The 25,327-nt window shown below is 39.3% G+C and overlaps 1 protein-coding gene and 1 pseudogene across 2 annotated transcripts in view; both read right to left on the bottom strand.

Annotated features, from left to right (window-relative positions):
- RBM5 (RNA binding motif protein 5) overlaps window positions 1-23,015 on the bottom strand; it is a 31,097-nt gene extending 8,082 nt beyond the window's left edge. The window contains exons 1-17 of the mRNA XM_079155488.1: window positions 22,875-23,015; window positions 21,484-21,554; window positions 19,374-19,539; window positions 18,476-18,631; window positions 12,109-12,178; window positions 11,556-11,629; window positions 9,029-9,112; window positions 6,480-6,540; window positions 5,883-5,948; window positions 5,471-5,631; window positions 3,825-3,922; window positions 3,143-3,230; window positions 2,895-2,972; window positions 2,739-2,811; window positions 1,705-1,790; window positions 1,234-1,318; window positions 939-1,030 (exon numbers count right to left, since the gene is read on the bottom strand). Coding sequence (XP_079011614.1) covers window positions 939-1,030; window positions 1,234-1,318; window positions 1,705-1,790; window positions 2,739-2,811; window positions 2,895-2,972; window positions 3,143-3,230; window positions 3,825-3,922; window positions 5,471-5,631; window positions 5,883-5,948; window positions 6,480-6,540; window positions 9,029-9,112; window positions 11,556-11,629; window positions 12,109-12,178; window positions 18,476-18,631; window positions 19,374-19,539; window positions 21,484-21,500 — 1,455 coding nt within the window. The 5' untranslated portion in view covers window positions 21,501-21,554; window positions 22,875-23,015. The remainder of the gene's footprint in view (window positions 1-938; window positions 1,031-1,233; window positions 1,319-1,704; window positions 1,791-2,738; window positions 2,812-2,894; window positions 2,973-3,142; window positions 3,231-3,824; window positions 3,923-5,470; window positions 5,632-5,882; window positions 5,949-6,479; window positions 6,541-9,028; window positions 9,113-11,555; window positions 11,630-12,108; window positions 12,179-18,475; window positions 18,632-19,373; window positions 19,540-21,483; window positions 21,555-22,874) is intronic.
- On the bottom strand, window positions 3,929-5,465 carry LOC306670425 (10 kDa heat shock protein, mitochondrial-like; annotated as a pseudogene). Its single transcript has one exon. The product of its transcript is annotated as a 10 kDa heat shock protein, mitochondrial-like (transcript).
- Window positions 23,016-25,327: the final 2,312 nt, after the last annotated feature.

Raw genomic sequence — 25,327 nt, 5'->3', positions numbered from 1 at the left:
AATGGGGGAAGGTGCTGACTAGCAAGAGGTCTGAGGGACCTTTCAGGTAGGGTGAGAATGTTCTGAGTGATGGTATAAATATAAATATGTTATCCATGCAAAGTTTGGAAGAATTGCACACTTCAGTCTTTTTATGTGTGTGGAACTAGGGACCAAACTCAGAGGTGCTTTACTACTAAACTTCATCCCTAGCCAGTTTAATTTCTGAAAAAATTTATTTATTTATTTATGAACTCTCTGGCACTTTGTCACTGAACTATATCCCATCCTTTTTTCATTTTGAGACAGGGTCTCACTAAGTTGTTGAGGTTGGCCTTGAATTTACAATCCTCCTGCCTCGGACCTCAGAGTCCCTGGAATTATAGGTATGTGTCACTGTGTCAGGTTCAGTCACTTTTGAGACTGGATCCAAGTTGTCCAGGGTGGCCTTGGACTTGAAATCCTCCTGCTTCAGCTTCCCAAGTAGCTGGGATTATTATAGGCATGTGTCACTATCCTGGCCACACTTGAATCTTAAGCATTTCTTTACATGAACATTATACCTCAAAACTTTTCCTTTTTTTTTTTTTTTTTTTTTTTGGTGGTACTGGGGAACTAGGACCTTGCACACGCTAGGCAAGCAATCTACCAGTAAGCTATATCCCCAGTCTTCAAAACATTTTTTTGACCTTAAATTTAAAAATTTAAATCCTAAATAAAAATTACACCTTGGTGGCTTTGAAGAAATTAAAACTTACCTGCGCACTGGGTATACAGAGCAGTGATACAGCATGCTCAAGGCCCTAGAGATTTCATCCCCAGCACCACACAAAAACACCCAAACAACAAAAACAACTTATTTGGGTTATAAACCAGGGAATATTTTATCTCATACTTCAGAAATAAAATAAGTGAAACAAAGATGCTACTGAAGCTGAGGAGTAAAATAGCACACTTACTTGTGAGTTGGGGTCATAGTAGAGCCCTGTTATTGGATCATAATAATATCCTGAAGATTCATCATACTGGTAAGTGGATGTGTCAGGTACTGCTACAAAGACAAAAGTCAGCACAGTCATTCCAGGTAAGAAACTAGCTTTATTTCTAAGCCAGTAAGATGAAGCAGGCCTTAATATTCTTTTTCTCACATCCCCAAGTGTCCCTCTGACACCCACAAAGGGAGAGGAACTTTTATTAAACAAAGACACAACTAGGACCTTCCAACTGTCAACAGTCCCATGAGGTTTGGCTTACCATATTTGGTACCAGGAACTACACCAGTGGGGGAAGCAGCTGGGGCCTGTGTACTTGTGCTAGTGCTAGGCTGTGCTTCCTCAGTCTGGAAAGAACAGCAGCTTCAATATAATTTCAACTGTAAAGTCTTTTAAGAGAACTAAACCACTGCAATAATCTAGGAGGAAGGGCTCCCCTGACAAGATATTCTGCAACAAGGATTGAAGGCAATCCTTCAGCATAATATATATTGATAACTTTTTTCCTAAAGGTCAAGTTGAAGCATGCACACTCCATTTGGAGTTTTATTTTTAAAATATATGCACATACATACAATAAAATTATTTTACTATCTAATACTATAAGACAGATAAACGTGCTGGAATGTGTATTACTCAATCCTGGTTTATACAGCAGGAAAGATAGTATTTGTACAGCAACACGAAGTTTCCCCAACAGTCTTGCAGTCTGCATTTAAGAGAACAAGATTACCGGAGAGCCAGGTGGATTGGAAGTCTGATTATACAACTGGGGACTCTGGGATACCACAGCTGCTGAGGTGGTGTTCACTGCTGTGCCTGGTGATAAAGAGGTTAAGAGAGCTTAGGCATTAAACTTCAAGCGAACCATTTATATCTGTAAAGCCCAATCTAGTCTTCTGTCTTTATCTTCCCTTAGTACTAGGGGCTGAACCTGGGCACTTCACCAGTGAGCTATATCCCCAGCCCTATTTCATAGTTTATTTTATTTTGAGACAGGGTCTTCCTAAGTTGCTGAAGCTGGTCTCTAACTTAGCCTCCTGAGTAGCTAGGATCATAGATGTGCACAACCATACCCAGCACAGTCTTCTGTCCTTGTATATAAGTTCCTTTTTTTTTAATTTTTTCAGTTGTCAATGGACCTTTATTTATTTTTATATGTGGTGATGAGAATCAAACCCAATGCCTCCCACATGTTGGGCAAGCACTCTGCCACTGAGTTACAACCCCAATCCCAACAGTTCTTAACTTAGTTCCCACTCGGGATCTGGAATCTATGACACTTTCATCTTCTTATAATCCTACTTAAATGTGATATGCGAAGTTAAGGATTCTGTATGATGGCTAAGAAGGAAGTGGAGGGGAAAAAAAGCTGTATTTGCTCTGGGTTGAGAAAAGACTGGTATACAAGGCTTTTATAATTCTGGAATGAAAACTTGAGGAGAGGCTTCCTGACCCTTTTGATTGGTATGTGAGCACAACTCTAAAGCCTCTCTGCCCTCTCTGCTCACCTGAACTTATGACTTCTAACACAGAGCTGAATTTCAAGAATAAAACTCCTTATAACACATTGGCTCTTGATATACACTAACAACCCTAACCTTCCCCAGAACCTTGGGTATATGGTGACAGTCATGGATGTACCCTCCATATTCTTGTAGGGATATGAACTTGAAGCTTTGGGTTTAGTTAAGTAAGATACCTTGTCATATTTCCTCAACCTTAAATTGCTTAAACAAAAGGCAAAAAGGAGATGAAGCTTATTACCTGATGCAGATGTTGCATCAGATTCCAATCCTCCAGCTTGTTGCTGATAAAACTGCTGGTAATCCTGTGAGTACTGAAGGAAAGTCCACCATTAAAGTTGCTATTCTCAGACATACTCTACAGAGTAGATGCTGAAAGCTGTTCAAATCCACCTACCTGAGCATACTGGGCATAACCATCTTGTCCTGGCTGTAGGTAACTGTAGTCAACACTGCCTCCTTCGCCACTTTGAGACTGCAAAATATTAAATGAAAAGCAACCAAAGACAAATTTAGTGAATATCAAGTAAAAAAGCTAGGAAGCACCCTGTAAAAATATCCAGAGTTTCTATTTCAAGTATCACAGGAGAGGTCATTTGGGAGCCATGAATACACTACTCCAAGCAAAAAGATACTTTCTCTTACCTGGGTAGATGACCACTGAGCAGCAGCAATAGCTGTACTTGCCACAGAGAAGGCGCTGACCCGGTTGCCATCTGGGAGGACCAAGTCTCTGAAACCACAAAGATCCAATCAGGTGATTCTATCTCAGTTTGTCCCCAATTAGTGTCCCCATACTACCAAAGGAGCAGTAATTGACACCAGTCTTTTGTCAGCCCTCAAATGTGGCCAAGGTCACATTTCACAGGGGGAAGGGTCTTGGTGGGCCAATTTCTTAGTAGGCAAGTGTCTTTGTTATATATCACTGCTCTACTTCAAAGTGTCACCTAAAAAAATATCTGTTGGATGAATAATGATACTAGAAAAGAGCACTAGACCGAAGCTCTATATACATGAAGCTACAAGCATGCAGTTATGCAGGAAAGGATTATTTCCAGATGGGCTTGCACTATACTGCTGCAGTTTGCACAGAACATGTTCTCAATCCATCTGCCAAGCTTTGCCTTTATCCTGTTTTGAAACCATTTCTGGCAACCACTATTAACTGGAATAAGCTCTAAGAAAGAAAATCTACTCCCTCTTAGCCTTCAACTAGCGAGAAGAGTATCTCAGTGTTATGAGCATGGAACTTGAAGTACAGTTGGTGAAGCATCTTGACAAATGTGCAGATGCAGTAGTTTGAAATAAGGATAGTGAAGTCACTCACTTTCTGGCACTTTTTGCAAAATCAACCCCAATAGTTTTCCCATCAATTTTCAAAGGAGGATGCAGACTCTGTAATATCTGAAGCAGCTGAGAAGCATCCTAGAGGAGAATGTGAAGAAAAACAATTTTGTCACATAATTAAGTCTCTTTCTATCCTCTACCACATACAAGAAATAAACAAAGCAATTAGCTGGGTATGGTGGTGCCTGCCTATGATTCCAGCTACTTGGGGGAGGTCGAGGCAGGGAGATCTTATGTTCGAGGCTAGCCTCCACAACTAAGCAAGACCCTGGGGGTTCAATCTCCAATATTACCGAAACAAAAAGGAAAAACCAAACCAAACCACCAACAACAGTTATTTCTTTTCTTTTCACCAATGAGTTACATCCCAGTTCTTTTTAAATTTTGAATCTCTCACTAAGTTGCTGAGGCTGTCTTCACACCTGTGATTCTCCTGCTTTAGCCCTCCCAAGTCACTGGGATTAGAGGTGTGCACCATTGCACATGGCCAGTGATTTCCTACTGTGTTTGCAGATATGAAATCTTGAGGAATGAAATACCTCCAGGACATGAAGATATCCAGTATTAGTAAAGGAACGAAATTATCATAAAACAAAGTATGAAGGACTAAACTGTGGCTCAAACTTTAGTTCTCTAAAGGCAAATGCATTATTTTTGCTACTTATCAAAGAAATAAGTTTCTTAATTTAGCACTGCAAAACTGTTAATATATAAGTATAAACCTTGTCTCTGGGAGCCTCATATACAAAATAATCAAAATTGGGTAAACTGCTTGCCTCTTTTTTATTGGTACCAGGAACTGAACCCAGGAGTGTAACCACTGAGCCACAACCCCAGGCCTTTTTTGAATTTATTTAGAGATAGGATCTTGCTGAGGTGTTTAGGACCTTGCTAAGTTGCGGAGGTTGGCTTTGAACTCACAATCCTCCTGCCTCAGTCTCCTGAGTCACTGGGATTAAAGGTGTGTGCCACTAGGTCTGCCTCTTAAAACTGTTCTTTTTTGGTGCTGGGGATCAAACCCAGGGCTTCCACATGTAAGCACAGATTCTACCACTAAGCTCCACTCCAAGGGCAAAATTTATTCTTTTTTTTTGTTTTATTTTTAGATTATCATCAGTTTATTATAAAAGAGACATGGAAATTATTTACATGAGGAAATATTTCAGAAGTTCAGTGGAATGAGCAGCTTCACACGATGCCATTTCAACAGTGATTTGTTTCAGTCTATATACTTTCCAAGAAAGTCACCATCTCTAAATAAGAAATAATCCTTGTCATCTAGAATTACTTTAGTGCCTCCATACTCTGGGAAAACAACTTTATCTCCAACTTTCACACTAACTGGCTGAATCTCTCCACTCTTTCCTTTAGAGCCTGATCCCACAGCTACTACTGATGCTTACAATACTTTTCCTTGAGATTTTTCTAGAAGCATAATGCCTCCTTTGGTTACAGTTTCGGCTGCACTCCTTTTGACCAATACCAGGTCAAAGAGTGGAAGAAACTTTCTAAATGCTTGTCTGGTCCTGACTCTTGCCGCCGCAGTTAGGACTCTGCTCTTGCACCGCTGCTGCAGAGACCCAAAATTTATTCTTTTAAAAATCAAAGATTCAATAAGAACCTCACCATTGCTGAAGATAGCTGCACAAATGCAAAGCCTCTGTTCTGTTGGGTCTGTTTGTCTTTTATGAGACGAATGTTATTGACTGCTAAGGATGCATAGGGAGACAGTGCTGTCATGATGGAATCCACCACAGTGTGCGGAGCTATGTTCCGAAGAATGATTGCTGGGGGCAAATGAGACAAATGGCATAAACGTGTATTCCCACCACCAATGCTTGTTTTCAAGACAGGTTTAAGTACAAACAAAATCCATTTTGGGGAGTTTTGGTGAATTTTTCTCCCTTATGGGGAGAAAATTAAAAGCAAATCTTTGAGACAACCTAAAGCAGCTGTTGCTCATTAAAATAAAAGAACTGAAATTTCCAACTGAGGTCAACTTTTAATACAAAAATCAGAAGATTATGCTTGAACTTACTGTCACAGTAGTAATCAACAGACTGAACTGACTCTGTGGTTCCGGGGGGCACTTCCTGTTCAGAGTCTAAAAGAAAAACAAACCACATTGAAAACAAAGATACATTAAAACCCCCAAACTTTTATTTTATTTTAAGTACACCTAATAGTCTTTTTTTTTTTTTCTTCAAATGATTTGTGGCTATAGTAAAACACCGTAATTTTGACATGCTTGATGTGGAATGCAAACATTGAGCCACTGCAGAACAGGAATCGTACTAACAAAAAGCAGATGTAGGATGCAAACATACTGAGCAGACTTAATTCTGGAAAACAAAAAAGGAATTTTCTGGGCGAACAGCTCATCCTGTAGAGCACTCGCTGAGCGTGTGCACGGACCTGAGTTAGGATCCCCGGCACCTGGGAGAAGAACCAATAAGCAAAAAAAGGAATTTTCTGTGCTCTCACCGTCATCAGCATTTACCTAACCTACGGTAAAAGGCTTAAGGAAAAGATACAAGTTACTTGTTTAAACGTCCTAAAATCTATTCTTTTCCTTAGGTTCAGATAATTTCAGAGTCAAGTTTTACATTTTCCAAAGAGCTGAATCCATGCTTACCAAACTTGTCTGCTCCACATCGGAAGCATTTTAGTCTTTTCCGGAAATTGTTAAGGCAGCACTGAAAAAGAAAAGTTTAATCTGTAATTATTTCTTACATTAGGCCAAACTTTCTACCAACAATGTGGGTTAAAGCAATGAGGCCATAGGTAAGTTCAGTAATACAAAAAAAAAGCGGAAGTTGATAATGCAGCTGAGACAAGGGTGCATAACCTAAAAATTTATTTATTTATTTTATGGTATTCAGGATTAAACACAGGAATGCTTTTTCACTGAGATACATCCCAGTGATTTTTGTTTTTTATTTTGAGAAGGGTCTTGCTAAGTTGCTAAGGCTGGCCTCAAATCTGTGATCCTCTTGCCTCAGTTTCCTGAATCGCTAGGATTGTAGGTATGTGCCACCATGTCTACTTAATACCCAAAGTTAGAATGTTAGACCATGTAAATACTTCCAAGACAAACAAGTTTGGTTATCTTTTGAAGTAGAATTCTATTTGTATATTTATGGTACTGGAGATTTAACCTAGAGACACTCTACCACTGAACTACCCAACCAGCCCCTTTTATTTTCCATTTTGAGATAAGGTCTTCCCTAAAATGCTGATGTTGGCAATCCTCCAGACTTTCTAGCTGCTGAACGACCAATGTGTGCTACTGCCCTCAGTTTCTTTTTTAAATTGAAAGAGCACTGTATACATGCAAACACAGTGTAGACTGAACACTATCTAGTCCCCTGCTGGGTATGTGCAGGAAAAAGAATTTGACTACTCTCAAAACAGCAGTATGCTTGGTGCAGTGGCAAACACCTATAATCCCAGTAACAGGTAGCTGAGGCAGGAGGATCACAAATCTGAGGTCAGCCTGGGCAATTTAGCAAGATCCTGTCTCAAAATATAAATAAAAAAGGGCTGAGGATGTGGCTCTTGTCTGACCACATCCTTGTGAGTCCCTGGGTTCAATCTCTTGCATTGAGGGGGGAAAAAATGGTGTGTGTGGAAGGGGTAGCTCAATGGAAGAGCTCCCCTAGGCTAATCCCTAGTACTACCACCACCACCACCACAAAAAAAAAAAAAAAAAAAAAAAAAAATTATGTCTAAGTTCAAAATGTTAGCTGGGTGCAGTGGTGTATGCCTGTAATTCCAGTGGTTTGGGAAGCTGAGGCAGGAGGATGGAGAGTTCAAAGCCAGGCTCAGCAATGGTAAGGAGCTAAGCAACTCAGTGAGACTGTCTCTAAATAAATACAAAATAAGGACTGGGGATATGGCTCAGTGGTCGAGTGCCCATGAGTTCAATCCTCAGTACCCCCCGCCTCCACCAAAAAGTTCAAAATGTACTGGTGTCAGATCCATTAACAGACCTTATATCAAGGTTCTCAAGGATTTTTGTTAATAAAATTTTGGTGGTTAAGGGGTACTGGGGATTGAACCCAGAGGGTATTCTACCACTGAGTTGCCTTCCAAGTCCTCTTTAAATTAAGAAAAAAAAAAAAAAAAAAAAAAATTTAAATTTGAGGCAGGGTCTTACTAAAGTTGTTCAGATGGGCCTTGAACTTGCAATCCTATCTCAGTCTTTTGATTAGCTTGTATTAAAGGTGTGTGCCACCGTGCCTAGCTTCATTAATAAAATTAAGAGACTAAGCCAAGTACAGTGGCGCACACCTGTAATCCCAGGGCTGGAGAGACTGTGGCAAGAAGACTGTGAGTTCAAAGCCAGCCTCACACTTAGTGAGGCTCTAAGCAACTTGGTGAGACTCTGTCCCTAAATAAAATATAAAAAGAAATAGGGATATGGCTCAGTGGTTAAGTGCCCTGAGTTCAATCTGCCCCCTGCAAAAAAGAGACTAAGCAAGACAAGCACAGTGGCATATGACAATAATACCTCCAAGGCAGGAGGATCACAAGTTCAAGGCCTACCTAGACAACTGAGCAAGACCATGTCTCAAAATAAAGAAACAAAATGGACTGAGGATGTAGTTCAGTGATAGAACTGGGTTTAATCTCCAGTACTTGAAAAACAAAAAACAAGAGTGACCATGTTAAAAGTTGAGAGCTCCAGATTTCAACAAATTACAGTAAAGTGAAACACATAAAGTCTTTTTTTTTTTTTTTTTTTTTAAATTTTATTCAGAGATGGTCTAAGTTGCTGAGGATCTCAATAAGTTGCTAAGCCTGGCTGTGAACTTGTGATCTTCCTGCCTCAGCCTTCTGAGCTGCTGGGATTACAGGCATGCACCACTGTGCCGGGCCTAAAATCTTAACTGAAACTCTGGGCTTAAAAACCTGCATCTTCATCTAACAAAATCTTTATTAAAGTTCTGGGGATTCTGTCCTCTAATACTAGCACAGGAGGAACCAAGGAAAGTCATAAAGCACAAAAATTACCTTATGATATATAATAAAAGACAATATATGATATATAATGAGAGGTACATGATATATAATAAGAGCTGGTGATTATACACAACTATTTTCCTTGTTTGGACATCGAACAACAGAAAAATAGCAAAACCTTAAAGTAGTTTTGTTTATTTGGGAAGTACACATGCTTACCTTGTTACAAAGCCAATCTTCAAACTTAGGTCTGGGATTGCTATAATGCATTGCGATGTGCTTTCCTTGAATCACCAACTTTTTCTGTAAGAAAAAAAGTAATTAGTTATTCCCATTGTGAGGAACATGTGTCCATTTTCCCAGGGCAGAGCACACTTCGGAAAAATCAGTGCTCTGGAATTAAATGGACAACATACGGGGAGGACCAACCACCGCCACCTATACTCTGCCCATCCAATCCTTCAGATAGGCAGTAAGAGAATGGGATGCGGAGTAAAGGTAAACGGAGTCAGGGAGTGCTGAGAAAGCTGCCAAACGCTAAACGCTGACATGCACCAGGCCGTGTCTCCAGCAGAGACAGAAGTCCTAACATTCAGCAATGACAGGCTGCCTGAGAGTGACAGTTTATTTCAAAAAGCAGAAAACAGACCTCTCCCAGTTGAGACTGTCTCCTGCATTAGCCCTTAGCATGATGTCCTTGGGCTTTGCTTCACTTTTTCCCAATTCCCATCCTTAAGCAAAGTAGCTTTTATATTTCCCCTTCCCCCAAACTCAAGCTTCAGGATGTGTCCTTTGGGGAGACAAAAGGAGGGGAACTCATTTTTAAAGGGATTCTGATTTTAAGTCTTTCTCAGGAAGGACTATTCTGAATGCCACCAACTCTAAAACATCTAAATCAGATTTCTTCCTGTCAAATGCAACCATGTCATGTCCTAGGTGACAGATGTGTTTTTTTCACTGAATGGATGGTACTTGCTTCAGGATGAGTAACCAGGAGGCCAATGAAGTTTCTTCAGGGGGGTAGGAAAGTTTCACAAAAGTGTACACAACCTCATCCTTCAAGTCAACCATGTGACTAAAAGGCACTTAACTTTAAAAGGTCAAACTCTGAGCTCAATCAGTCTAGCTAAGAGTACACCTAGCACCTGCCCCCAAAGAGCCTTCATTTAATAGGAGCACGTTTTTTTTTGTTTTTCCTTTTTTTTGGAGGTGGGGGAAATGGTGGGATTGGGGGTAACTGACGCTATTAGAACAGATTTAAGTAGGAGGTTAGATATCCAGATTTTTAAAAGGAGTCTAACCCCTCTAACTACACGTACTGTTGAGCAATTTGGTTGTCACAAATTCTGGAATGTTTAAGACATTCTATAAATGTTGTCTCTGCAATATCTAAAGGCAAGACTACATGTCTGGCCTAGAGGGAAAGAGTTAAAGGGTCATCCATTCACTGTGAAGTACAGAAGCAAATATAAGCTGGGAGATATGTCAACAGAGCATCCCACTAGGAGGGATGTATGTTAGGGGAGACTCCAAACTACCACTGGGTCCCTAATCCTATTGTTTTTTTATTTCTGGAGTGATTTTGAACTGTAACAAAGTATCAGACATTAATATAGCTTTGTATACATTAAAATTGTGGAGACTTTTAAATAACTGTCCTATAGGCTTAAATTTTTTAGGAGTTTTAAACTCCTAAATTAGTCACTGTGATACATCCACTGCAACAAAAGATACTGACAAGTGGACTCACATGAGGCTTGCTGTATATTCTGGATTTACTAGGATGGTATTCACAGTATGAAATGAATTAAGTTGTACTTTTATAAGAATAGATTGTGACTTTTGGGTTAAGAAACTGAGTCTTATTAAAAATTTTAACAAATCATCAAAGTGATACCCTTGTTAGTAAATCTTGTAATAAACAATTGTATTACCAAAGAATATAAATCTTTTCATGGATGACTCCAGTCAAAATGCTGCAGAAAAGCAACATGAGTAAAGCAAACTTCCCAGAATGCACTTGGTTAAAGGCATTCAATATTGTGCTTTGGAGTTCATGCAAAAATTTTAAGTGCCAAGCACTGAATATTGTATCTTGACAAACTGAAGAATACTTCAGTTAATGCTACATTAAAAAACCATAAAAGATTTGAACAGACTGCAAAAGGCATTCACAGGGAGATTAGAAATGTTAATGCCATTCTAACCACATTAGATGGCAGTAAGACACCACTCCCATTCTAATTTCAGACATATTGGTATTCATAAATACCACTAGGTTCTTAAATAAAAATGGTCCCTAAAGACCCATCTAAGTAGTTATACCTCCAGGAGGCTTATGGTATCCAGGCAGAAATAAGAAATTACTTATAAAAATGCCTGCAACAGCCTTCCGTTATGTCTTCTTCACTGTCAAATGGAGCATTTGATATTCTAAGTTTATTCTCACTGGATATTATGAATAGGAAAAATGAAATATAAAGATATTGTGGTAATTACCAGACAGGTACTCTGTAGTTAAAGTTCTGCCAGGTAGCCATGTTTAAAAGCAAAACAAATTCTGCAATGTAGTAGCTGGAACTATATTTATTCTACTCATGTTAATTTTAATATATACAAAGCTCTTTTTTTTTCTTTTTAAAGTCACTCCTTTGGAACAAACCACTCCTTCAACCTTTTTTTTTTTTTTTAATTGTACAGACTTGTTCCATTTTCATGAATATCTAGACTTGGTGAGTGAAGCAACCTGATTGGCTTCCATCCAGCTGGTAGCATCTTGCAAGTGATAAAACTCCACGAAGGCGAAACCACGGCTTACACCTAGAGACAGCATTCAGATATAGACGGGATACTCGTGTTAGTCAGTTCCTTTATAACAGGTGAATCTCTCTCCCACTGCTTCAACACTGCGTGACAAAGCCAATTGGGAAGCAGCTTTACAAATGTGACTTGACTTGGGGATCTTCTTGATACTTTGCCATGGCAAGGAACAAGCCGCCTGAACTAAATGCCACTCCATTTGATTCCACGCTTAAAGTAACCATGCAACCGACTACAGTCAAACAAGGAGTTTATAAATCACTACTTACCGAAGGAAAAAAAAAAGCCCCTAAAAACAACGTTTTAAAAAAGTTCCTCAGATGCTAACATCGTTTTCAAAGAGTCACATTCCTTAGCCATGGCAAACCTTTCATTCTGAATTCATGTGCTTGAAGATTGGGGGTATCAGGATGTTCTTTAGGGACTGAGGTGGGGATGGGGAAGAGAACCAGAACAGTAGGAACTAAGCAAGCTCTCACCTGTTTTCCTCTTCATCAGCCTCACATCTGCAGGCTGAGGGCCTTCAAAGGACTCCATCATTTCTCGAATCTGCAGAGTTTTACACATTTACAGTTAAAGTTTTTGCCACACACTATTTTACATCAAAGGAAGTTTAAGGAGTAGGGATTAGATAATGTGTCAATTACCCAAGTTTTTAACTTATATCACACCAAAATGCAAATTTCCTAAACAGCACGCATGCTGCCTAGAAATTTCCTCTAGGCACAATTATTTATCTATATCTATGATATAGGCCTTGCTCATTGTATGGTGCCCTTAAGACTACCCCAATATCCTGTTTTAAAGGATGCAGACAGAAAATGAGATTGAAAAAGGCAGAGGCCAAGTGTGATGGCGCACCCCTGTAATCCCAGCGGCTCCGAAGGTTGAAGCAGGATGATCGTGTGTTCAAGCCAGCCTTAGCAACTTAGCAAGACCTGTTTCTAAATAAAATGTAAAAAAGGGCTGGGGATGTGACTTAGTTGTTAAGCACCCCTGGGTTCAATCCCCTGTAACAAAAAGTAAAACTAAATAAATAAAAAATAAAATAGGAGAGAATATCTGCTGAAGTATGACTATTCAAGAATAAATAACTAGAAAAAGTGGAGCCTGCTCAAGGTAAACATGTTCTTTACAATGTCTTAAAATTAAATAATCTTGGGCTAGGGATATAGCTCAGTTGGTAGAGTGCTTGCCTCACACACACAAGGCCCTGGGTTTGGATCCCCAGAACCACAATAAATAAATAAGTAAATAAATAAATAATCTTAAATTTATATTAATGGTGAAAAGTAACAAGGCTCACAACATTCTTAGATTCCTAATAAACATTAATTAGACCTACAGGAAATATTCTGGATAGCAGTTCTGGATGGCAAACTAATTCTTTATTGCAAAAGGCAATGATAAACCAGGTGTGGTGGTGGATGCCTATAATTCTAGCTACCTGGGAAGCTGAGGTAGGAAGACTGCCTCAAGTTCAAGACCAGAACGAGCAATTTAGGGAAACGATTTCAAAAACCAAAACCAAACCAAACCAAACCAAACCAAACCAAACCAAACCAACAGCCAGAGATGCAGTTTAATGGCAGAATGCTCCTGTATTCAATCTCCAGAACTGCCCCAAATAAAAAAGGCAATGATAAAAAATGCAATTGGTTTCTTCATCAATTATATAAGACAATAACACTTCCAGGAAAAATATGGTCAAATTTGGGAAACTGAGATTCCCAGTGGGCCCTATTTTCCAGTTAGCCAGCAGGGTTACATATAGTAAAATTTTATTATTCACAGATCCCTATTTGTGAATTTACCTATACACCAAAATTTGTAACCCCCAAATCAATACTTGCAATACTCCTATGGATATTTGTGTGCGTATAGAGATGAGTGAGAAATCTGAGTTGCCCAAGCACATGTTCCCAGCTGACATCTGGGATGCTTTGTCCTGTTTGAACTTTCACACATTTCTAGCCCAATGTTTTTCATGTTTTTTTTTTTTGTGTGTGTGTGTGTGTGTTATTTTGCTGTTTAAAATGATTCCCCAAGCACAATACTAAAATGCCACCTGTGAAAGCACAAGAAGACTATAATGTACATTATGGAGAAAATGTGTGTATTAGTTAAGTTTTATTCAGGTATTAGTTATTCAGGTATTGATGGGCTGAGTTCAATTTAAAAAAAATTTTTGTAGTTGTAGATGGACAGAATAGCTTTATTTTATTTATTTTCTGGGGCTAAGGATTGAACCCAGTGCCTTACATGTGACAAGCACTCTTGTCACTCGTCACTGAGATACAGCCCCAGTCCCAAGTTCAATGTTAGTTAATCAACAACATATAGGCCTTTCTAAACAAGAACACATAAAACGAGCTTCCAGGTGGCACAGGCCTGTGATCCCCAAAACTTGGGAGGCTGAGATAGGAGGATCACAAATTCAAAGCCAGCTTCAGCAACTTAGTGAGACTGTCTGAAAATAATAATAATAAAAAGATGGGCTAGGGATGTGGCTCAATAGAAAAGCACCTCTGGGTTTAAGTCCCAGTACCAAAAACAAAAACAAAACAAAAATAAACCAAAAAACTCAACATCAATAAAACAGCAACAAAAAACAAGTTTCCAGCTGAGTGTGGTGGCACATGTCTATAATCCCGGCTACTCATGAGGGCAGAAAGACCAAAAAAGTTCAAGGCTAGGGATGCAGCTCAGAGGTAAGCACCCCTGGGTTTGATCCTTACTATCCCCATTCCACAAACAAGTTTCTATATTGATTGGGTGACAAAAAAATGTGCCCCCCTCCCACTTTTAAGAACCTTTTATTTCCTCTAGGAGCAATGGTGTAGTGTTTGTGGTGACTTTATGGAAAGTAATAACCAAGAATGGGGGGGGAATAGAAAGTATCTGTTTTTTCACATCAAAGTGCTACACTAATACCATAAGACTCAGAATTATACTTAGTAACAGAATAAGTAAAAAGAGTCACCAGAGTAAACATAGTTACTAAACAAAGTCCATTCCTTACACATACAGTAAAGTAACCAAAGACAGTTATCCTCAAGAGTTTGCATGTTGCAAGGTGAAGGGGGCTACATTAAAAAAGGAAACAGAATGACATACAGGATGTATTAAAGTTCAGGAGACTAAATAACCTTTCTAATGAAATTTATGGAAGGGAACTATAACTAAAGAACATTTGTTTATTTTTCATTAAGATTTTACCTTGGGAACACAGAGTTAATGATATAAAGCAGATATAAACAGCTTAAAGGACAAAACAATGACAACTTCCATCTAAAACATCTAAAATTGGGGGGGGCGGGGGGGAGTGACTGTGCTGGGCACAGCGTGGCAAGCCTGCAATCCTGAGAGACTTGGGAGGCTGAGGCAAGATCACAAGTTCAAAGTGAGCCTGGGCAAGTTAGCAAGATCCTGTCTCAAAATGAAATAAAAGGAATAGGGATGTAGTTCAGTGGTAGACCTCTTCCCTAGCATTCATGAAGCCCTGGGTTGTATCCTCAGTACTGGGAAAAAACAAAAAATCTACCATCCCAACAAATATCAAGATCCTAATTATTTGAAGAACACTGTACAATATTTGGGAACCTCAGAAATTCTACTTTGAGGGGGCTGGGGTGTGGCTCAGTACTAGAACATTTGCCTAGCATGGTGAGGCCCTGGGTTCAATCCTTAGCACCACATAAAAATAAAGGTATTGTGTCCACCTGCAACTAAAACAAAAAATTCTACTTTGAAAAACAACCTCTGGAGGAATAAAGGGATAGAGTCAGAGCAGCTACTGTGGATTTGGCTAACAGAGAAAGTCTCTCTGGAAAGGTGAACTTTTGAGCTAAAATCTAAATTACAATGAGGTTTCCAAAAATACTTCCAACTGATTATATCTCCATAAAGTTGCTTTTCATGTGCAAGGCTAAGTGTTGTCAGAGATGAATTCAGCAATTTTAACTTCAATTCTGAAATTGTTCTTAAGGATTCTGTGATGTACATTAAACACAAAGACAAGAAAAATGCTTGCAACGTATATGGCAAAGACTTCCTACACACCAATTAAAGAAGGAAAACAATGGAAAATTGAGTACGTAATAAGAACAATTCACAAAAAGGAAAATAAAATTGAGAGAGCCAAAAAGTATAAGAGAAAATGCTCACATGGATAATAAAGACATGCAAGTTAAAACTACAAGATAATAGCTGGATACAGAGGTGTACACCTGTAATCCCAATTTGGGAGGCTGAGGCAGGAGGATCCCAATTTCAAGGTCAATCAGAGCAACTAAATGAGGACTTAAACAATTTAGAAAGACCCTGTCTCAAAATAAAAAAGGGCTGGGGATATAGCTCAGAGGTGAAGTGCCCCTTGGGATAATTCCCAGCATTCAAACAACAACAAAACAAACTTATGGGATCCATTTCTGTTTGTTTAAAGATGTGTGAAATATAGTTATCTTACGCCTGTCTTGTTATCAGAAGGACAGCCCCCAAGTAGCTAAAGCATTGATTGCTTCCCCCATACTGTCAACTTCCTCTGTGGGTTCCTAGGGGTCATATATGATAAATCAGCAAGCCTTCCTGAATCAACTTTGCATCTTCCTGCTCCAGGCTCCTGAGATGCTGGGATGACAGGTGTGTGCCACCACACCCAACAAGTTTATTTTTTTGTACTGGGGATTGAATCCAGGGGTGTTTACCAATGAGTTATATCCCCAGCTCTTATCACTCTAAGCTATGCAGCCTCTGCTGCCAGGCAAACTCCGTTAACTTTCTTTTATGAAGACCCTAGCCACCAGCCCAACAGAACCTTCCCACCTACCTCTCCCCTGAGAAGATCTTCTACCTCTTGCCAAATCAAATCAGTTTTAAGCCCTTATTTAAATTCAGTACCTCCCTGTTTCCAGGTCTGCTTTATAAGATTCTCTTGCCTAGAAGGTCATTTACCACAACTTTCTCCCAGTTTTCTACCAGACCAAAACATTTCTATTCCTTAAGAATTAGCCCAGGGGCTGGGGTTGTGGCTCAGTGGTAGAGCACTCACCTACCATGTGTGAGGCACTGGGTTCAAGTCTCAGCACTGCATATAAATAAATAAAGGTCCATCAATAACTAAAAAAAAATACTTTAGAATTAGCACAACTAATGTCTCCATGGAGTTATTCCTTATTTTCCACCAGTAATATTCTCCCTTAAATAAGCTTCCAGAGCTCTTCAGTAGCATCTCTTTCAATAGGAGCTCTTCCAACACCAACTCCCAACCCCTTTTTTAATTAAAAAAGAAATATATATATATTTATTATATATTATTATTTATATAATAATATATAGAGGGACTGAACCCAGGGGTGCTTAACCACTGAGCCACATTCCCAGCCGTTTTTAAATTTTGAGGCAAGGTCACACTAAGTTGCTTAGGGCCTGGCTAAATAGCTCAAGACTAGCCTTGAATTTATGTTCCCCCTACTTCAGCTTCCTGAGTTGCTGGGATTACAGGTGTGCACCACCATGCCTGACCCACCTTTTTTTTTTTTTTTCTTCTTTTTTTAAGAAAGAGATGGGGTCTCACTATGTTGCCCAGGAACTGGCCTTGAGTTTCTGGGCTCAGTCATCCACCCCTGACAGCCTCCTAGAAGACTGCACCAAAACCCATTTTTTTTTTTTTTTCCAGTGGTGCTGGGGATTAGAACCCAGGGCCTAGTACATGCAAAGAAAGCACTCTACCAACTGAGCTACATCCACAGCCCAGCCTTCTATTCTTCATATCACCATCATGGGCTAATCTCAAATATTCATCCATACAGACAGGATTCATGGCTCAGTGTGACATCTAACACAACACACGTAGTATATCAGGTATGCAGATTACACATAATACAATAACTACCTACCCACTGTTAACTAAAACATGTGGTCTCACAGTCATTATAATCATTACTTCCAGTGTTTAGAAACTACACTTCTGTGATCCAATGTTTATCTTCAGCTTTGTCTAAAATTCAACTAACCATTTGTCAGCATATTACTTGGTCTACTTTAGGACAACAGGTACTAGCACAATGGCTATGCATTTACTTCTTTTTAAAAACATGTTTCCAAACCTTTCACCAGCTACTCCTGGGAACACGGAGATGACTGGTTTACAGTAAGAGATCTACTATATTATGGTAGAAATGAGACATATATGTCAATAGCTACAGTATAGATACTACATTAAAGTCACAAATACAGTGCCTTGAGAATAGAGTAAAAAGAAATTCTGCCTGGTAGATCAGAAATGGCTTCACATAAAGGAGTCTCCAAGCAGCAAAAGTCACACTGATAGAAAAAAGGATCCAGGTGATAGATATGGCTGAAAGAAAGGGTGAAGCCAGGGATATTGTTGGAAATCAAGCAATGTCAAGTACACAAAGGCCCTCATTGCCCTGCCTGAGGAATGAGCCACGAAACAAATCCTCCTTTTCAAAAGGCTTCTCTGAGATTTCAAATGGATAGTATAACTTTCAACAAATCAAAGGGTGGCCATATTATGGAGAAAATTGTTTTTATTGACATATCCTCACCTAATAAATAATCAACTCATTAAAAATGTATTGATTACTTTCCAAGAGGTAATGAAGGAATAAGACCTGCTCCTTGTATTTAAGGCACTCCTGAAAACTCTACACTAAGCTTCAAAGTCTAAATACAAATAGTAATTTACTTTTTTCTACCCTATAGATGGAAATAGATTTCAATAGTTAAGATATCAGCTTAAGATAAAACAGTAATGAGACAATAATGGTAGAAGCTCCAAGTTTGTTGTGCCTGCTACTCATTAGAATTGTGAGTTCTTCTTACATCGCTCTCTGTGATGGTGATGGGAAGGCCGCGCAGCATGATGGTCTTGCTCTCCCTTTCATCGCTGATGTCATGCCTATAGTCATGCTCGCCATAGTCACCATCTGAATGGTAGCCATCTTCTGATCGGTCACTGTTTCTTCTTTCACGCTCTCTCTGATTCACAGTAAAATAAAATTATAATTAAAATCACCCTGCATCCTTTGATCAAGTCCCTCCACTCACAGAATTTGCTCTTAAAAAAAAATAAGTCAAAAGCGATAATAAAGAGTATTCCATGTTGATGTTCACTGCAGTGTTTTCTAGAACAAGGACAATCATTTATTTAGTTCAGGAAGGATGTTTAATGTAGTACACCAACACATAATGAAGCAAACACAATGAAATTGTTATAATATGAAAATTAAATGCACACAAAAAGTATAAAGAAGGAAAAGGTACAAAACTATTTGAATAGCATGATTACTTCTAAACAAAGCTACATATTCATATGGAAAGAAATGTGAAAGAAAGATGACCAAAACTACAACTTACATTATTCATTTCAAAACTGTCCAAGGCACAGAGCTTATATTATTATTATAACTTGCCTCACTTTTAAAATGGAAATAACACCTACCATGTAGAGTTATAGTGAGACTTATTAAATGAGTCCATGAAATCAAGTGCTCTAAAGAATACACAGTGAGTCCTATGTAAACAAACGTTGGCTATTATTTCTATTATTATAAGGCTCAGGTTGTCTTTGTGGGGTATAGTTACATCAAATGTATTTCAGAATAATAGAAGGTTTGTAATACTCAAGAGGAGAAATTTTCATACTTAGAATACTTTTCAAGAATGCTGTACACACTATTCATAATTCTAACAACTCCATAAACATTTGCTGGTCACTCACCTCTGGACTGTCATAGTCACGGTAGTCATCATATCTATCACCCCTCCGATCATCACTAGATCTTTTGTAATCTGAGTCCCTCCGTCTGCTTCTGGATTCACGTTCATCACGGTCATCTCTGTCTATGATGGAACCGTATCTTCCACTACGCTCTGTTCTACTCACTCTGCCAGAAAAAGTAATTTATATTTAATTTAAAGTAAATAATTTTTTACCTTCAGGAAACATACACAGAGATCAGTTTATAAGCTATGTCCAAATATTTAATGTATTCCTCTACATTTACTACCAAATTCCAATTTACAAAGATAACCACTGAGAATACCTACATCCTAAATGTAAAGACAATTTTTAGGAATTTACACTAAATTATAAAATATATCAAATATTTAGGTTGAATTTTTGGAGAAAGGGTTACATTCTCAAAACACAGTCTTATGCTTTTTCAAGCCTACTGAGTACAAATGACCCCTTTCACTTAAAATTCATATCCCAGTAACCTAAGATAAGAAGAAAGCAATTACTCAAATTTCAAAGAATACAAACTAGCTCATCTACTCTCAATGTACCACACCTACCAAGAAATGGAGCAATAACTTAGATGAGGTAAGTCAGTCCTCCCCACCAATCAGTTTATTGACCAAGTTTCATATAAGAGGATTACTCAAAACTAGTATCATCCTCAGAGAACATTTATTTCTTGTACTATCTGGTTTATTTTTGGTCATTTGGAACCCTGAGTTTCATGGTAAAATATAGGAAGCTTATACCCATCTGATCACAGACAAAATAGTTTTCATAAGTTATTTACCAGCTACATAAAATTACTATAAAATCACAAGAGAAAGCCAAAACTTTTAAGGAACAATTTTGATGTGAGTATACAGTAAGGCACAGTGGTGTACACCTGTAATCCCAGCAGCTTGGGAGACAGAGGCAGAAGAATTGAAAGTTCAAAGCCAGCCTCAGCAACTTAGTGAGGCCCTAAGAAATTTAGTGAGACCCTGTCTCTAAATAAAATAGAAAAAAAAAAGGGCTGGTGATGTGGCTCTGTTAAGCACCCCTGGGTTCAATCCCTGGTACCAAAAAAATAAATAAAATAAAAATTTAAAAGTGAGTGACACAAATAAATCCCTTTAGAGCCAGGCATGGTGGTACATGCCTGTGATCCAATCAGCTCAGGGAGCTGAGGCAGGAGGATCACAAGCTGAAAGGATCACAAGACCAGCCTCAGCAATTTAGCAAGGCCCTGAGCAACTTAGAAAGACCCTGTCTCAAAATTTAGAAAGGGTTGGGGATGTGGTTCAGTGGTTAAGTGCCCCTGGGTCCAAGTCCTGGTACCAGAAAGATAAAAAATAAATACCAAAGCCCTTTGGGCTATCAATGTGATCTATCTTAGGGAACTGCCTTAATACTAAGAAGGCCAGTGACTGAATAAGGAAGTTTATATATTTTATATATTTAAGTCAAATGGTCTGAGATGGAATATCCCCAGCTGTTGACACAACAGTGAAATGCTCTCATCTTAATTCTCCACTAATTCTTTAGCTCTTCCTTCCTTCATGTAACACATGTCCCAAGATTCTCATCTTTCTTTGTTTAGATCATCTTGCTATTTAGGGGACAATAATGAGAAATAACATTTTCTGATTGTTCGCCACAGTGGCACTAAGCAAAATGTCAGATTCTATAATCTCTTGGCTTCTGAATGGGCGCTTGTTCACTCTTGGAACTCTCAGTGACCCATTCCATTCTGGCTTCCTTTGCCTACTTACTACTCAGCTTTCAAGCTTCACCATAAGAATACTTTCTCCAGAAAGTTTTTCTAGCTGTGTACAAGAAAAAAAAAAAAAAAAAAAAAAAAAAAAAAAAAAATCAATTTTATGAGTTCTAACAGTACCCTAAATTTCTTTTATCATAACATGGTATACAGAGTACTTTAAACCTCTCACTAGGCAGTAGTTTGTGATAGCAGGATCATGAAGGTGTTCATTAGCAATGTCTGGCACAAAACAGATGGTCAAATATTTGTTTGATAAATAAGCAATTTTAAATAAATAGTATGATCTTTACTGAAATGTTATCACAGATATGTAATATAGGAACTTACCGTTTGTCTGAACCCATTGTTTCACTGAAGCTCTAGCACAGGGCTCCAAAAGGTTCAAATTTTATTTTTTTCTAGAAGACAAGAGAGATTAATTGCTGTGAAATTAAGGGATCACTTAAGCTAACTGCTCTACAAACTAGGTCACTACTGAGGTTGGGATTTCATCAAACCATCAAATCATTAACAGTGATTATCTAAGGTGGGGGGAGGAGGATCAACTGTCAACACTAAAATCATGCTAAACTGTTAAAAATGAACAGAGCAGGAAGACGAAAAATACTATAAAATATTAAATTTCATATGAAACTCATGAAGGGAAGCAAACAGAAAACTCCTTGCCTGCTCCTACTTTAGGATTACAAAGCAAAAAGGGCAGATATGCAATCAGTTTCTTGTATGCTGAACCAAAGCAACTTCAGTGGGGCAGCTGACTGACAAAACATTAATCCAAGTATCTCCATTAATATGAAATTCAACATTAAATTCATGGAACATGAAAATTTCTGATGAAATAATTCTCTTAGAAGCTGGAATGCCGATCAGATTGAAATCAGATTTATGCATTTGTAACCCAAACTCGAACCTCAGTGGCAATAACCACCACGGAGCCTTTGGCCAGTACTTTAACAGGCCATTGAGTGATGAACTCCCTGCCCACTCTGGGGCCCCTGGGCCGTAATAAAACATCACACAGCTGGACCACGTTCGATGCGTGCGAGGTCTGAGAAACCAGTTAGGGCCATCTCTAGCGTCTGGTTTAGGGTAGGCACTAGTCAACGAACATTTGTTGAATAATTAATGAAAGCTCCATCTGAGGGAAACAAGTCCCGGGGAAACATAGCTAGTGGGCCCTTCATCTCCCGGGCGGTGCCCGCACCCACCTCCAAGGAGTATCGCGACCGAGATGGCGGCGCCACGGACCGAGCGATCGACTGGATGTCCGGCTTTCCCCATTGCACACGCCCCTCCCGTCTTTCAATAAGTTCCCAGCCCTCAGATTGCTATCACCAAACAGCTTTTTGGAGTGGGCAATCAGTTGCAGCTGCCAGGCGATGGCGGCTAGCGACTGCCACAGGGCTCTCCCAAGGAGTGCCCTCAAGAAAAGTGACGGCTTCACCGCTCCGTTGGGCAGGGGATTGGGGAACACGTCCCAGCAAGAGGGAAACTCACAGCCCAAAAGAAACGGACCGCAGGCTGAACTGCGGGCCGACCCCCTAAAGCTGACAGAGCTAGCGACGAGGAGGGGTGCGGCCCTCCAACGCCTTGGATACTTTAGCTCCTGAAGAGACCCGGCTGGGTTTGGCGGCAGCCTCTAGCAGCTGACAGGAAGATTCAAGGGACGGCCTCAACGGCAAGAATCCGGAGTAGTTATGGACGGCCACCACACTCACCCCAAGGAGGAACCGAAGCAGCAGCAATAGCGGTTCTGCGCCCCAGAACCTCTTGCAGTATTTGGCCGCTCCACAAAATGGCGCCTCGGCCGACGGCCGTCTCCTACCCACAGTACCTCGCGCCTATCCCCTACCCCCGTCACCCAGAGGCGTCCAATCCGCGAAAGCTCCCAGGCGCGCAAAGGTTGCCGGGAAATGTGGTCTCCTGGGCAGCCCCTGTCACTACGCCCAACAATTTCTTGCGTATTTTTCTTTATTGTAACACCGGACAGAGTTGTCAATCTGCCTTTGAGGACCGGAATGAGAGCTTTTACGGCTTCTGTTAGGCATAATTATTTGCCCTTCCTACAAGCGCCTGACACCATATAAAACACGTCTTGTCAAAAGAAGGAACGTTATCGATCACTTTACTAGATGCTAGATTACTGTGCGAGATACTTTACATTTTTTTTTTGTCTTCATAAACTTTGAGATGGTATTAAATCTATTTTTCAGATGGGGTAATTGAGGATTATGGAAATTTAGCGAATTCTTATAGGCAGGTTTTCAGTTTCTTTCCATTGATATTCTCTAAAAGCGAAGTCTCAGAAGTCATTTTCCAGAATTATTACCTGGACATCAAACTGGCATGTCAAACTTAATATGGACAATTATTAATATTGTCAAACTTATGGAAAAACTTAATATTGTCTCCTTTACAAACTTCCCTAGCTTGTTCACTGCAATTCTCCACTTTCCATTGTTGAGGACAAAACCTTGGTAGTAGTAGTCACCCATGACTTCTCTCGTTTACTTGCACCTAATCTGTCGGCAAATTCTGTAATATCTATCTTCAGAGTGTATTCAGAGTCCATTCACTTCTGTCTCTACTGCTGTCCTAGTCAAAGGCATCACTGTCCTTGTTTTTCAGACATAGTAGGTTATACAGAGCTAATAATAGTGGTGGAACTGGGAATTGAACTAATTGGGTTTTAGAGTACATGCCCTCAACCACTAGAATGTAAACTCCAGGAAAGACACTTGTCTGTTTAGTTCACTGCAACATCCCTAGTGCCTCTATTGATGCACAAATGGTGCACCATCAGTTAGTATTCATTGAATGAACAAGTCAACCTGCTACCAAAGCATAACATTTGTAGTAGAAAGAAGCAAGGAACTTTGGGAAATTCAAAGGAGGATATTTTGGACTCTTTTGGCCAGTGAGATATTTCCACCTCATCTGTATGTATGTATTGTGTACATATCCAGTGTCCAGTTTAAAGGGAAGCACATATTTAAAACTTTAATCATCAGGAAAAAAGTACATGTACCTAATCCATAGAAGGCACTCAAATACTGTATTTAACAAAATTAAAAATTATACATAGCCTGGGCATGGTGGCATGCACTGTAATTCCATAATCCCGGCAACTCAGGAGATTGAGGCAGGAGGATCTCAAATTTGAGACCAGCCTCACCAACTTTGTGAGACCCTCTCTTAAAATTAAAAAATATAAAGGGATGGGGATGAGGATGTTGCTCAGTGGTAAAACACCTGGGTTCAATCCCCAGTTCCAAAACAAACCCATAGATGAGTAATTGCAAATGTTACAATGGATGATGCAGATGTCAAGAATTGGGGCCCCCTCTAGACTTAATGGCCACTCGCAGCTGACTACCTTGTCCCCATAGTAGTTCCAACAAGCATTTTTTGTTGGAGGGGAGAGGTTTCTGGCAATTAAAACTAAGATAATTTCTTTTGTCAGAGATGGGCTTTGACAAACTAAAATATATGATCAAAATTTAATCCAACATTTCCCATAGATCTATGAAAAATATTGTAAATTTATTGAGTGCAAACTGTGTTACGTAGGCCTTAGAGAAATAGTAGTAAAGAAAGTTACCCAAGATCCCTGCTCCAGCACTGATTAAAAGCCTTAGGGAACTTCTGAGGGACACCACAGGATGACATTTTTTACACCCCATTCCTACTTTCATCAGTACCTAAGGTACTGTTTTTCAAAATGTATTAAAAGTTTTAGGCCTTATCTTCAAAATCTCCAATTGTAAACTCAAATGAGGAAAGAATTTAAACAAACACCTAAGCAATGGGTCAGACTAGTCTGATTTTTTGTTTTGTGGTACTGGGGATTGAACCCAGGGTCTTGCACATATGAAGCAAGCACTCCACCAATTAAGCTATATCCCCAGCCCTAGTCTCTGAAATTTGGAACTTAAACTATTTCCTTCAGGGAAGATGTTGCTGTTACCAAACAAGGATTAAGTCCATGTCATATCATCCCGATAGTTCATTGTACTTCTCCCTTGAGGTATTTATCACATCAGTCACTGTTCAATATTCATTTTTACCAGTGGTCTGAGTCCCATGAGCAGAGACCAACACTACTCTTGTTATAAGCCCCAGTGGTAAGCAGATTAAGTTCTCAAAATCAATTATTTAATAACTAGATAGT

This window comes from Sciurus vulgaris (genome assembly GCF_902686455.1).
Source record: "Sciurus vulgaris genome assembly, chromosome: 10".
NCBI lineage: Eukaryota > Metazoa > Chordata > Mammalia > Rodentia > Sciuridae > Sciurus > Sciurus vulgaris.
Note: the sequence above shows the minus strand (reverse complement) of the source record. Positions and strands in the feature narration are given on the sequence as shown.